We start from the raw sequence: 15,770 nt of genomic DNA, 5'->3' as shown, positions 1-15,770 counted from the left end.
AGCCAGTTGTGATAGGCTCCAGCACAGCCCGTGATGCTGATGAGGATAAAGCAGTTCAGAAAATGAGATGAGATGATATTTTAATACGGAATTTCATTTGCTTTGTTCAATATTAAAATGAGGCGCCCTTTAAATGGTGCTAAATGCCAGCTGTCTGATAAGATTTAGGTCGGCACACTGGACAAGAAACATAACAATCCCTGCATTTCCTGATTGTCAAAGTATAGGCAGTTTCACACTTACTATGACTGATCAACTTTGATTAAATTAAATCGTAAAAAAATGCATCATTTGATAGGGGCTCCCTTGTTGCACAGTGCAATTCCGGGGTTGGATGCACATGACCCTGGGTAATGTTCTTATTTTGATTAATTCATTTTCTGAACCGCTTACCCCCAAAAGGGTCGAAGGGGGCACGGGGTGAAGGACACCCTGAATTGGTGGCCATCCAATCACAGGCAACAAGGAGAAGGACAACTATTCTCACTCACACTTATACCTAGCGGTAATTTTGACTATTTAATCAGTCTTCCAGGCATGTCTGGAGTAGAAACGGGAGTACCCAAAGAAAACCCACACACCCCCGTAAAAACACACAAACCCCACACAAAAGGACCAGCCACATATGCAAGGAGTACACAGTAAAACGATGAGCAACAAAAACAAATTGGTGAATCAACTCAAACTTATACAACTCGGGCCTAGAAAAGCAGCGCACATCAAGTAGGAAGATGAAGAAGCTGGGCAATGACCATTGACCGCTACAAACTAACAACACCAAATTCTGTAGAGCAGGGGTAGGGAACCTATGGCTCGGGAGCCATATGTGGCTCTTTTCATGGGTGTATATGGCTCTTCGGGGACATGTGTGGTAAAATATGGGAACCGGTGGTGAGACACCTAAGTCCCAAATGCACCAATGGGAGCGTCACACCGGTACTGTGGCGCTGAAACTATCTCTAGCGCCTTTTTTCAATCATAATTTTACTTCATTATACTCTTCTGCATGCATCCTCTCATTGATACTCATTGATTAGCAACAGTGAAATAATGTTCTCAAAAGTATGCAGACTTTTTTTTACTTTTAAAGTGGTGAAATGAATAATAAATGCTCACATTTTCATGTATTTTTACATTCTGAGTATGGCTCTCAAGGAATAATGTTTGAAAATATGAATTGTTTATGGTTCCCGACCACTGCTTTAGAGCTTGACATGACAAAGGAAAACCAGAGAGGCAACAGCAGAAGTTAGCATGAATGGTTGGTCCTGTATGCAAGTGGTGGCCATTAGCACATGGCATTTGGTTATTTGGTTTATTGAAACACTGTTCCAACAGATGAAGGTATGCAATCAAGAGTTTTATATTTAATATTGTATTAATATTGTATTAATATTGTAAAATTAATAAAAGTGTAAAAAAGGGAGGTTAAGGGGTAAAAATGTAACGTTAAATTGTTGTAGTCAATTGCAATGCAGTTTTACATTGAGATACGAGCTTAATGAGTTCCGGGAACGGGACTCTGGGCAGACGTTTTTCCATTTTGGAGCTGTGTGTGTGATTTAAAATGAAAAACTGGACATCTGTTACTTAAAAAAAATGTTATGAAAGGTCCAAATTGGTCTCATCTGCAATGGTGCTAGTGTATGCCAGGTTCATCCCAAAATATTACTCAAATATCTTTAACTTAGTAGTATTAGTATACAATAATGATTGTCCTTTCGTGCTCTTATTGTGTAACTCATGACTTTGGTTCTTAATTTCCTGCAACTTTTGTGAACTGGGAATGGACAATGACATCAGCAGAATGTGGCTGATCATTGGCACAATGGCAAGCATTCTTGGATACTGTAATGACAGTGTGATGGATGGCTTTGTTTTCTGGTGACTCCCATTTATGGGTATCAGACCACGGCCAAATATAAGATCCCACAGGTCGCAAAGTGCAGATGGATTGACTGCAGATCTTTATCACTTGTATTGCTTAACTGGGCTGTGGATTAGTAAATCAACATTTGTGACAGGAATCTGCAGACTTGCAACACCACCTGCCATTGGCTGCTACACAACCTTGTCTTCAACACAATCTTCTTTTAAGTACACTTGTACAAATCACGTTGTCCGAACACACTGGGTACGTGAAGGTGATTTATCCACTACTTATCCCAGTTCTCATTAAAGTATAAAAGATAGGGGGCCTTTGTCAGAAACTTTGAGCACATTCAAAGAAAGTGGATTTTTTTTCAGATGTTTATGGTCTCATAAGGCTGGATACCAGCTCTTTGAAAATGCATACATTTCTAATGGAACAGATTTGTATGCATGTGAAGGAGGGCACTAAACCCAAACTTAAATCAAACCCTCATGCAGCATATTTGATACAATTGCAATGGGTTGAATATTTTTTTTTAGACCAGAGAAAATAGCTACTGATTTAAGTAGCCCCTTCAACCTGCACTATTTAAATAATCAGAATCTACAGCTCATTTGCTCAGCCAATTGATGAAACACTCAACTAGGCACCCATAAGGGAAGTCATCAAGATGAGGATAAAGTGATATGCTAATATTTCTAACCATGCATGAGAACCTGTTTTTGTAGATTTGCTGCAGACAAAAGAATAAGTACAGTATAGATACCCTTGAGCAAGTTATCAGACCCTGAAATGCTTTTGCCAACACCACATTCTTTGCCTGTCAAACTTTTTTCGTAACAAAATGGGCCAAGCTTCAAACTTAAAATGAAAAATGATTGATATTTCAATGAGACTAATAATTTACAAATAAGATGTAAATAATTATGTCTGTTTTATGTTAGAGAGCAACGGCCAAGATGAAGACAAAGAAGTGATCTTGTAATTGTTTGAATGGTAAAGGGCGGGACCTCTGTTGTCAATAGAGAATCAAAACAATATACGGCTGATTATCGACTCTTAAAAAAACAAAATAATCGAAGCTCAACCACTAAAAAGATTCCCCTAAAACATAGTTGTGTAGAGTCTATTTAAATAATTAGGCAATTGAAGGAAACATTCAAAACCAACTCTTACAAATGGTTATTATGGCTAAAATTGTTAATGTCACTCACCATATAACAAAATGTTGAAAGAAAAAAAGGAAAACGTTTCCACATAGCTAACATCATTAAACAGTATATGATCATTAAAAATCCATTGAGCTAAATACATTAATCGGTGTCAATTCACCTAGAAAATATTCTGAATTATGAATAATCTAAGGTTGGTCAAGCAAGGGGCGGCCCGGTGGCCCGACAGCTGATTGGTTAGCGCATCAGCCTCACCATGGGGGTCCACCTGTGTGGAGTTTGCATGTACTTCCCGGGCCTGCGTGGGTTTTCTCAGGGTAATCTGGTTTCCTCCTACATTCCAAAGACATGCATGGTAGGCTGATTGGCCACTCTATATTTCCCCCAAGTATAGGTGAGAGTACAAAAGGTTGTCCGTCTCCTTGTGCCCTACAATCGGCTGGCCACCGAGTCACCTGGGATAGGCACCAGCACCCCCACGACCCTAGTGAGGATAAAGCGGTTCAGGAAATGAGATGAAATGGTCAGGAAATGAAGCTTGTGGAAAATTTTTACATGCGTTCATTATGACATTATTATTGTCATTATAGATGTTGTTTGAACTATTAATACCAAAAAATAATTTTATTTTAATCCATTTGAAGAGGACTTGAGATAAATGTTCAATGTGTTGTAATTGCTGTTCTGTAGAGCAAAAGAGCGGGAAGGGTGAATAATGATTGATTGATATAATGGTATGCATCTAATTATGTAAATGATCTATTTGTTATAATAGTGAAGACATTTTTTGACAGAATTGCATTTATAGTCATACTTCATGTAAAATGGATCCGATCCCACTTTGTGTGTTCTGTAGGTGTATATTTCAAATCATCTCAATTTTAGCATCACTCAGAATCAAATTGCTATCTTAACTGGTGGTAATTGGTTTTATCTTAATGGTGGCGGAACTATATAAGGTCTGTTCTGCCTTTCACCATTTTTATGTCATTTTAGGTCAGCAAATGTCATATAATTCAACACCTGAGAACACACTTACTGTATGCTTTGAACCACAGTGTCATCTTACATCACTTCTCTCAACAATCATTTTTCAAGCTTATTCCTATGAGCTTGTAATTTATATTTTTATTATCTGCAAACCATGTAAGCAAAAATTGATCGACTATGGAGTAAAAATCCTAAAACATTGTGATGAGCAACCACATTTCCTAACACTGAAGGACAGGAGTTGAAATATGATGATATGTAGAAAATGTACTATATTGCTGTAAAAGACTAAAATGTTTTATGTAGTTATTACGGTTTAAAGATATACCTTATTTACAATAACAATAATTATTCTATTGTTGGTGATTTAACCTTTTTCATATACTAATTTGAAATACAGATTTAAAAAGCACTGCATGAATTCAAAAACTTGATTTGAATGCTTGTTTTTTTTCGATAGTGGAATTTGCTATGCCCAATTTAACTTGATGTATCTCTTTCATAGCAAGAATAAAAAGAAAAAAAACATGCTACATCATCAAATTATAACATTGATATATTATATTTATGTATTTATTTATTTATTTAATAACATTGCTAATTTTCAAACCATTTGAAAAGTTCCTAAATAAATAATAAATAGCTTTTCTTTTATGCTTTTAAAAAGCTGTCCTTCACCAAAGAAGGTATCATTAATACCCCAATGGGTATATCACATTACATAATATATGCTTGTCAAAAAAGCCATCAGCTCAGGGTGAACCTAAAATGACTCCTCACCTGTTCCACAGGAGCAGCGAAGAAAAGCGGCAATCAGCAACGCAATCCCAGGGAGACTTGTACTCCGCAGAGGCATGTTGAAAGCACAATACCGTGATACTGAGTGCCGATAGTCCTCTTCTTGCGTGTTCGCTGCCTCGCTCCTCCAGCCACACTCAACTGCTGCCACAGTCTAGTCGGTACAGCTAGGGAGAACAGGGATTGCTCTCACACCGTCTGCACTCTGTCAAGTGATAGAGGAAAACAAGGAAGAAAATCAAGCGATATGGAGGGGGCTTTTCCAACACTATTGCAAATCTACACCACAGCGCAGTGACATGTTGAGGGCTATTACCCTTTAGAGCATGGGTGGTCAAGTCCGGTCCTCGAGAGCCCCTATCCAGTCTGTTTCCCATGTCTAACTCCACCTACACACCTGAATCAAATAGTCAGGATCAGTATGAAGCTTCTGAACAGCTTGCTGATGAGTTGATCATTTGATTCAGGTGTGGTAAAGGAGGGTGATATGGAAAACAGACTGGATTGAGGCTCTTGAGGACCGGACTTGGCCACCCCAGGTTTAGAGACTTCACACATAATGTAGTTGTTCTTTCGAGTAACTCTTTTAGGAGATGTGAACTTATTTTATTTCTCATCTCTTTTTCTGAACCGCTTGATCCTCATTAGGATCACCGGGTGTGCTGGAACGGAATCCCAGCTGTCTCCGGGACATAGGCAGGGGACACCCTGAATTAGTGGCCCAGCCAATCACAGGGCAGTAGGAGACGGACAACCATGCACAATCGTACCCATACCTAGGGGCAATTTAGAGAGTCCAATCAGCCTTCCATGCATGTTTTTGGAATGTGGGTGGAAACTAGAGAACCCAGAGGAAACCTACACAGGCCTGGGGGCAAACATGCAAACTCCACAGAGATGGACACCTGGATTTGAACCCAGGACCCCAGAGCTGTAAAGATGACCCGCCAACCAATCGTCCAACTGGGCCAGCCAACTAACTTTATTATCTATTCATTTATTTCATATGTGTATTCTCAAAATATACTCGGCAGTTTAAGGCTGAGAAGGAAGAGTGTATGTCCAACAAACAACACGTATAAATATTAACCCTGAACAAAGTACTCCATTCGGTTGTGACAGAAAAGATAGATTGATTTTGTTTGATACAAAACAACCAATGGAAGATTTGATCCATGTTTTTGCACTGTATACAGAATGTTCAGATAGTGTTTTTGACATGAGAAGAATTACTGAGGCCCTGCTAACAGATACATCCTGTTTATTAGTAGGTATTCCATTTTAAATGCATAACTGAAATTAGGTCCTCACACTCTTGCATCAGTGATTGACTCACAGAGTATGTCCACTCATTGGTGATGCTCAACCTAATGTGAATAGTATCTGTCAGCAATTCTTGAATCAACTGCTTTTCATCACAAGCGTTGCGGGGGTGCTGGAGCCTATCCCAGCCATCTACAGGCTCCAGGCGGGGGACACCCCGAATCAGTGGCCAGCCAATCGCAGGGCAATGATGGACAATGTGATGTCCGATTGAGCAAATCTGAGCAGTCCAAGCCATGTTATAAAATATTAAATACTAACCCTAAACCTTTAATATTTATTATTATTTATTCATCACTTATTGTTCATTAATTTATTATGTATTGTAATTATTTATTCTTGTATAATGACAATAAAAGCATTCCATTCAAAAACAATAATGATAAAGCCATCATATACACATTTTCAGCCTCGACTCATGCTTCTGAAGTCACCAAATTTATTTATTGTCAATTTAATTCATTTTAGAATAAAAGTAATAAAGCACAAGCTTCTACTTTTTTTAACCCTCTATGACTATGATACAGAATGCAGTATAAACCAGTAAATATGTTCATAAATCCTCTTCTGTTTTTACCATTTTTTTCACCACTGTCAGAAAAAGGCAAGAGATAGTTCAATTAAAAATAAATAAATAAAAATAATCCAATGGCAGAAATTGGCTCCTTAAAAAAAAAAAGCTTTCAAACTTTTTTTGTGGCAGAAATAGACTTCGCCATGTTAGAAGTGGAACTGTAGAGTGTAAATAGTAATAACATCACAAACACGCATATATTTAGGATGAAGCAGTTCAGCAAATGAGATGAGATGAGAGATGAGTCGATAGCCTAAGTACATTTTAATTATAGAGCATTTTTCACAGGGATAATACAAAACACAAATGAAATACAAATCCCACAGATTGAAACAAATCCAACCTGTTCCTTTATTGGAATGGTTAAACTATGGGTTTGTTTTGTTTGTTTGTTCATTTGTTTTTGTTTGTTTAGCATTTATACAATAAAATTGATTTTTCATTATACATTATACTGTAATGCAATACTCATGTTTGAGACATGTCCATGTCCTGTCTTTGTATTTATTTTGTTGTATTATTGTAAATATTAGTTTGTGTCTCTTTTTTGCAAAAAGTGTTTTCAAGAAACATACCCACCAGCTGGCTAAAAAAAATCAATAGATTTGGACTAAAAGAGCCAGTTGTAGCAAAGATACGAGAGAACAATAACAACAACACTCGGTTTCTATTTCACAGCACAAAATGGGTTGAGGGATCAATATCACCTAATATAAAGAGTTTGTGGCCGATTGAGTTTTACTTTCATCACTCTTTCCACTTGCTGTTTGTATGAGAGGTCGCAATGGGGTGCCCCCTAGCGGATCATGTTGATGTATTAGTCTACTTTATTCCCTGTTGTCAATATGGCAAGGAGAAGGTCTCATACAATCTGATGATGTGCATAGCTATTATAGCTCGTCTCATCTCTTTTTCTGAACCGCTTTATCCTCACTAGGGTTGCTGGGGGTGCTGGAGCCTATCCCAACTGACTTCAGGCCAGAGGTGGGGGACACCCTGAATTGGTGGCCAGGCAATTGCAGGGCACAAGGAGACAAACAACAACCACTTGATTGGGCAGTAGACGGGGTACACCCGGGACTGGTTGCTCACTAATTACAGGGGAAAAAGAGACACGCAAACAGGCTCCAGCACCCCCTGCGACCCTAATGAGGATAAACCGTTTCAGAAAATGAGATTAGAAAATATAAATATGTGACAGGAATTTATTCGACAAATATTACCGTTCTTTGGTTTAACGCAGGGGTGTCAGACTCGGGTTGGTTCGCGGGCCGCTATAACGTCAACTCGATTTCATGTGGGCCGGATCATTTTAGATATAATATTTAAATTCCTATAAATGGATTAAAAGCCCTGAAAGTTCAGTTTATTAATAGATCTAAAACAATGTTTATTTTAGCTTTTTTTTAAATATATTTTTTGACTTTGAAAAATGAAATTTTGAACTTAAAAACAGGTAAAAAATGATTAAAAATACTATTATTGATTTAAAAGGGGGAAAATCAATATACATTTATAGTCTTCATTTGAATTTAATCCTAAAGCAGAAAGCCGGCACTCATGATTTACTTTCCCGGGCCACACAAAATGATGCGGCGGGCCAGATTTGGCCCCCGGGCCGCCACTTTGACACACATGGTTTAACGAGTCCATAGAACAGCTTGATAATTGTATTAACGATGGAGTTAACCTTTTCCAATGACAGTAAGTTTCAAAGTCTTTCAGCCAAATATATTTATTAAAGCGGTCTGCTTGGTGTCTAGCCCGGCGGCTTTCGTGGTTAGCACGTCGGGCTCACAGATCTGGGGTCAAAACACTGTGTACTAGGTGCACACAAAAAATTAATGTAGGCTGAACACTATAAAAGACACACAGAAAAAATCAAAAGCATTTGGTGCATATTGATTCCTTCTTAAAATAATGCTTAACCCATTTTTACTTTATTTTTCAGGAAACACAAAAAAATGCACAAATTTGTTGAATTGGTCATGTTTACTAACATTTTTTTTGACAATTATTTTAACGTGACAATATAGAACTTTACGTTAACACAATTGAAGAAAAAACATGTAACATTGGCAAATAAAAAATATGTCCAATCTTCCTGTTTGACTACCAACATTAACCTGAGAGGCATTACAATGTCACTAATCATCCAAAATGACATTGCACCATTAATCAAGCAATTAATTGTTTGTGTGCTGTGAAGGCTCACCTATGGAATGTCATTTCAAATGACTTTGTGATGCACAAAGTGAGCCATTGACGGCATAGCGTTTTTCCGTGACATCCAACGATTCATTAGGCACGGGATTCTCAAAGTGATTTCAGTAGGCTAACTGAAATGGAAAGCCCAGGATGAAAACCACATATGCTACTTCCTATCATTGTCCTCATCATCCTCAATTTATCTTTGCCTATTACAGGGGTGTCAAACTCCCTTTGGTCTGCGGGCCGAATACAGCTTAATTTGAGATCAAGCGGGCCAGTAAACTCATTGCAAAATTAGATAGAACTAACAATAAGCCCACTTTTTTCCTTTGTATTAGTCACTAAAACTAATAATTAGTGCAAAGAATGAGTAAATTATCAAAATGTTTATTAACAAAATTTTCCTTTTACATTATGACCAATATATTATGAACAAGAAAATAACATAACATAAATAAATGTCAATTCATGTGTTCTGCACGTACTAAAACACTGGCCCCGTTGCGGATAATACAAGAACTACAACTTTTAAAGAAAATTAATATTCTTTTATATAATGCAGCTTTCTTCCCCGGGCCGTACCAAACCACCAATGGGCCGGATCCGGCCCGCGGGCCGTACGTTAGACACCCCTGACCTATTACATCTGCCTCCTAATTTTAGATCACCTATACACAAAATTTACACTTGTGTACAATTTCATTTTGATTAAACCTAAACTTGACCTAGATCATATTCTATTACAATAGAATATTATCATAAAATCATCAAACTTGTGATGACAAGAACAATAATTAATATAGTTCAGGAGTAAGTCGGTTCCAGAATTCACAAGAGAAAAGCACACACAAGAGGTAGGTATGTTCACAAGGTAAACAATTCCAACAAGGTGGAAAGAGTGCGCAAAAACTTTAAAGGTCAAACACGGGGAAAGCCAAGACAGGACAAATGAACAGGTACTCAGACCTGCATTGTTATTTTGAGCGTGTGTGTATACGTGGATATGTGTGCATGTGTGTGTGAGAGAGAGAGTGTGTGAGTGTGAGTGTGTTTGCGTGTGTGTGTGTGTGTGTGTGTGTGTGTGTGTGAGTGTGAGTGTGTTTGCGTGTGTGTGTGTGTGTGTGTGTGTATGTGAGAGTGTGTGAGTGTGAGTGTGTGTTTTTGTGTGTGTGAGAGTGTGTGAGAGATGTGTGTGTGAGAGATGTGTGTGTGTGTTTGTGAGCGTGTGTGAGTGTGTGTGTATGTTTTGTCTGTTTCTGCCCTCTACAAATAATGAGAGATACCCAGGGATTTAATAGAGCAGGATTGACATTAAACTACCTCTCAACAATGGATAATGAAGGCATGTATCTTTTTTTTCATGCCTCACTTTTGTTTTTTAATATCAGACTTTTAAGTGCCAGAAAATACATAGTATAAATGAGCAAATTAAAAGTGTTTGCTCAAACGGCCATACGCAAAACGGCAAAAATTGCACTAAAAAGGGGTAAAATCCACTTCCTAGCAGTATTTAGTGATTAAATACAAACACAGGAGCTTTTCAAATATCAGAACTTGACCGACAATTTAAATATCGTTTAGGAATATAGCCATATTTTACTCACCAAAAATTCTTTCTAACTGTACACAATATCCATCCTCCTTTCTTTCTTGCTTCTTTTATATTGCCATCGAAGCTAATGCTGAAAGTCGAGCCTGTCCTGTCGTACTTCTGTCATAGTCTGTCTTGAAAATGGCTTTAAATCAATACAACAAAATATTTGCTTCTTCAGCTCACTCCAGATAGTTTGGTAGCTTTGGCCTGCCTACTCTATCACCAGCCAATCATAGTTGGTGAAAGCGATGGCGTATCCCTACTCCTGTGAGAAGGGAATGCCGTATCCCCACGCCTGTGAGAAGGCCTTGGTGTCACCAAATCGCAACAGTCTTATCGACCCTTGTTTAATGCAGCAGAGCCTGCAAAACCGATTGTGAAGGCCCTGAGGCAGATTTCTGACCCTGGAAACAAATAATGGCTGAAATGTGATTGGTTAAACGCTTCAATATAAAAACACACATCTGGAAGCAGTGTTTTCCGCCAATTATTTCGTATTTTGTGATTTGATTTCCAAGTCTTTGTTACTTTCTAAGCTAATGCCCAAGTTATTAAAGTTTTGGTATGAGCACTATTTCCCTCGTCCCCACTTACTTCTCTGTGACTGGGTTCTATTCCTCTTATCCTCGGCTTGATGTCTCCCCAAAGACGTAACAAAATCGCCATGTGCTTCTGCAACTTTACTGCAAATTGTGAGTAGTTAATTTTCAATTAAAATGCTAAATTTACATTTGCAATTTGGAAAGGGAACTCGGGGCCACGGGTCAATGGGATTTGGTGGAGTATTCATTGTCTTCCATTGAGTCCAGAGTCTTTATCAGGGGTGTTGGAGCCAGCCCCAAGTGGGAGACACCCTGGTGTCTAGCCAATCACAGGGAACAAGGAGACAGACATCCATTCACACTCACACTCATACCTAGGGGCAATTTAGACTCTCCAACGTAGCCTACCCTGCATGTTTGTTGGATGTGGGAGGCAACCGGAGTACCCAGAGAAAACCTATACAAGCCTAGAGTCTAAACTTCGCTCAGTAAAGATCTGACCTAGGATCAAACCCTCAAATTCAGAACTATGAGGCCGACGTGCCATCCACTCATCCACCTGGCTGTTCAAATAATCCAATCAATTTTAATAAATTGGAATACTGTTTTGCTGACTGAACACATGTTTGGCTGGGAGACGTTGGGGGAGATATTTTTTTTTGCTGATTTGGAAGCCCACACAGCTCCACCTGAACAAGGGGGTTACGACGCATTTCCACCAAATCAAGGAGTTTTTTTAGGGGCTTTTTCTGCTGACTGCAGCTGGCACCCTGTGGAGCACTCCCTGGAGGTCCATAGAGCTCCTTTGGTGTGTTTCCATATGGTCCGATATATTATCTGTCTATCTATCTAATTAGCTAATTAAAATTTCCACCATTTCTCTCCTTACGCAGAACCAATAGAAAAAAGTGCAGAAACATTGCTAGAGAAGAGGAGGGAAAAAAAGGAAAGGTGTACAGTTAGAATACCAAGTATTCGATTGAGAAATTAGACTTGACAAATGACACTTGGCACATTTACACAGAATTAACAATCCAGACTTCTGCTATTGTGTCAAAAGACCAATGGTTCCCAAACAAAATAAATACCATACAAATCTGGATATAGAATTATAGAAAGAAATGATTCTGAACACTGCATTTGGCTGACTGAACCTACTTAAATTGGAAATGAGATTTCAAAACAATTCCTTCATTCCTAATTGGAAAATGGTCATGAAATATTTTGTTGAAAGTTTTTCCTCCTTCATCTGCAAATTGAGATTCCTCCACTCAATTCTACCACACAGATCTGTGCTAAGCAATTCCAGTGTACAAAGGCATGGTTTCTACCACTTTGCAAAAACTGTTTTCAGGTTGTGAGCTTTGGAAATATATGATCCTCAACAGACGGCAACTCGACTGCGTACAAATTTATAACAGTGTTTGGGTTAAATCCTACTACATCTATTAATAAGGATCAAATGATAATTTCATGTGAAAGTTATGTATGTATGTATGTATGTATGTATGTGTGTGTGTGTGTGTGTGTGTGTGTGTGTGTGTGTGTGTGTGTGTGTGTGTGTGTGTGTGTGTGTGTGTGTGTGTGTGTTGCCCTCTGGAGCGAATGGTTAGCGTGTCGACCTCACAACTCTGGGATCCTGGGTTGAAATCCAGGTGATGTCCATCTGTGTGGAGTTTGCATGTTCTCCCGGGCCTGCATGGGTTTCCTCTGGGTACTCCGGTTTCCTCCCCTTCCAAAATCATGCATGGTAATCTAATTGGACACTCGAAATTGCCTGTGCGTGGTTGTCCGTCTCCATGTGCCCTGCGATCGGCCGGCCATCACTTCAGGGTGTCCCTTGCCTCTATCCCGTAGACAGCTGGGATTGGCTCCAGCACCCCCCGTGACTCTAGTGAGGATAACACAGTTCAGAGAATGAAATGATATATACATAAACATATAATAATGATAATATATTAGAGGCTTTAGCAGTCATTACAAAACCTGGACCCGTTTCGAATGAAAGCCATATGAAATCTGTGTGAAATTCAGCTCACATTGATCTTTTGCGAATAACTGGTGAAACTTACTGAATGTATCATAACGCTAGTTGAGCATGGAGGCTGGAGTGAGTCAGTCAGAGAGCCACGGGGAATTGAAAGTACAGTGAAGCATGAACTAAATTATTAGGGTCAACAGCTATCAACAAGGGGGAGGTGAGAGTTAAAAACCTGCAAGCGTACAGTACAAAGGCTTGTAGCTGTGACTGACATGCACTTTTGCAAATCTACTGCTCTGTGCCTTTACTTGACTCAAACGAACAAAAACATTGCTTCAAATTATGAAGAAAAAACGTGTGGGCACAGTCTTAACTATTGAATGAAATGTTTGATTGGTTTGAAATGCTCATATTTAAATGATAGTCAAAGTAATGTAAAGTATTCATTTTTTTTAAACATCCTCTGCTAAAGTGTCAACAACAGCTTTGTTTGATTTTTCTACAATATTTGCTTAGGTGTATAACATATAGAGAGGAAATTAAAATGTGTCAACATCTACTGTACTGCAGAATCATTTCTTAGATACAACTTTATAGCGTGCATCATTTGAAGAGACAAGAACCATTAAAGGAAATTAATTGAAATTGCCGTCAGTAATGAGGGAGCTTCTCATTTGTGGTGTCTGCATTTAATCGTGCCCCAGGACACTGCCCTCCATTTTGCCAGATTTCTCCTCAGTAGAAACATTGAGAAGGGACAAAAAATACCAGCTTTACCAATATACCAGCTTTATGGGACTACATTTCTGTATCAGAAATGGACACAAAACAGTCACTAATGTTCATACATTGTCGACACCATTTTATGATAAACTATTGTGGCGGGCCCGAAAAGATTCTGATTTGAAAAAATCAGTCCACAGTAAGTAAGTGAGATTTTAGTTTCCTGTCTTTCATGAAACTTTTGCAGCTCTTGAAAAGTACTTAAGAGTTCGCACATTTGTGTGCAAGTGCTAAATATATATCGTTTTAGCATACAAAGAAAAACAAGTACCATAGCAACTTCAACTCCCCAAAAATAATTTTACCAGTTCAGCATGGCTCCAATTTCTCATGTTAATTATCACTTCCTCCCTTTCCGTGATAAGGCATCTTGCTAGAAGTATTTTGTTAATTGGCAAGCAATATAAAATGTCAAAAAAAAAACTTCTATATCTTGTCACACCGCAGTGTCTGTACCTACCTGTTCACTAATTTGCAAACTCTGACCTACACACAATGTCTTGTTAAAAAGCATTTTGGATATTTAGAAATAAAATCATAACACATCATACACTGCTCGAAACAAAATACAGATACATCAGAACATTTGGCAGTCATCTCTAACAATAGAAACCTCTACTGAAGACAATTTGAATTGTAGTAGTATCAGATATAAAAATATACGGTACAATAGGGATGAAACAAGACTCAGGATCTTAAAGAACTCCATGCTGGATTCTGTAATCCTGCTCTTGTGGTATCAATATTTAAAATAAGCATCTTAAATAAGACCATACATTACAAAAGGATATGTCTTTGTGACTTTTTAGCAGTTTTAATATGTATTTATTGCAATAATCAAATTATAACAGTTTTAGTGGTGAAAACAACAACTTAGGCAGTTCTGAAGGTAGCAACCTAAGTGACAAAATGTATTGTGATGTCAATTGGGTCTCCAACCACTATGTTCAAAACCTAACCTTTTTAATATGAAACATATTCACATTTACCATTCCATTCCATTCCATTCCATTTCAACTCACAATAATGTTTTTTTTGGGTATAATATCTTAATAAGTTTGCATTAGCCAAAAGTATAATTCCTTCTGGCTCAGGTCATAGGTGGCAGCATAGTTGCTGTACCAAAATACATGGTGGTATTTTTTATATGCCACATTGAAATGTGAAAACGATGACTTTTTAATATGATAAATATCACATTTAACTTGATAAGTCACAACAATTTTTTGGTCTTAAATAGCCTTTTTTTTTGTCTTGAAATTAATATATCAGAAAGACACACATAACTAGGCTCCTTTGGTGACTGGAGTATTTATTTATTTTTTTGCCAAATGCACAGGTCACACTTATCATGCTACTGTGTGGAAATGAGTACATTATTGGATGAAAAAGAACTGGATTAAAAGTCCTGAATATTCAGTTTTTTTATAGATCTAAAACAATGTTAATTTAGTTTTTTTTATATTTTTTCTTTTGATTTCACCAAATTAGAAAAATGCAAGTACTGGTGGCTTGCTGAAAAAAATTGTAATACATTTAATTCAATAGCTGTATGATGCCATACAATGCATCACTGCACACAATTTTCACAAGCTAAGATCCATTTTAGAACAGCTAAATTCAGCTGCCAACTTCAGAAGAGAAAAGTTGAGAACTATAACTGAAAAAAAATAGTTTTCCACTTATGGTTAAACAATATGATACCGTAATCGTTGAAGAGTTTGAAAATCTTAGGGCAAAATATTATGTAATTAATGCCCAACATAGCTAAGATATTAGCAATGTACTGCCCAAAGGCCTCTTGAAAACGACTGGTCAAGACTATCCAGCTAGTAATTCATTGTCCATACCACTTAAGTACGTTAACAAGGCCCCTACTCAAGTTCATGATGGTTTAGCATAGTAATTAAATATGGATTTTATCTGAAA

The 15,770-nt window shown here is 37.9% G+C and overlaps 1 protein-coding gene across 1 annotated transcript in view; it reads right to left on the bottom strand.

Annotated features, from left to right (window-relative positions):
• LOC144197023 (contactin-associated protein-like 4) overlaps window positions 1-5,228 on the bottom strand; it is a 34,998-nt gene extending 29,770 nt beyond the window's left edge. Inside the window, exon 1 of the mRNA XM_077717554.1 lies at window positions 4,816-5,228. Coding sequence (XP_077573680.1) covers window positions 4,816-4,891 — 76 coding nt within the window. The 5' untranslated portion in view covers window positions 4,892-5,228. The remainder of the gene's footprint in view (window positions 1-4,815) is intronic.
• Window positions 5,229-15,770: the final 10,542 nt, after the last annotated feature.

This window comes from Stigmatopora nigra, chromosome 5, assembly GCF_051989575.1.
Source record: "Stigmatopora nigra isolate UIUO_SnigA chromosome 5, RoL_Snig_1.1, whole genome shotgun sequence".
In the NCBI taxonomy this organism is placed as follows: domain Eukaryota; kingdom Metazoa; phylum Chordata; class Actinopteri; order Syngnathiformes; family Syngnathidae; genus Stigmatopora; species Stigmatopora nigra.
The sequence above is the reverse complement of the archived record's forward strand: the minus strand, read 5'-3'. Positions and strand labels throughout refer to the sequence as shown.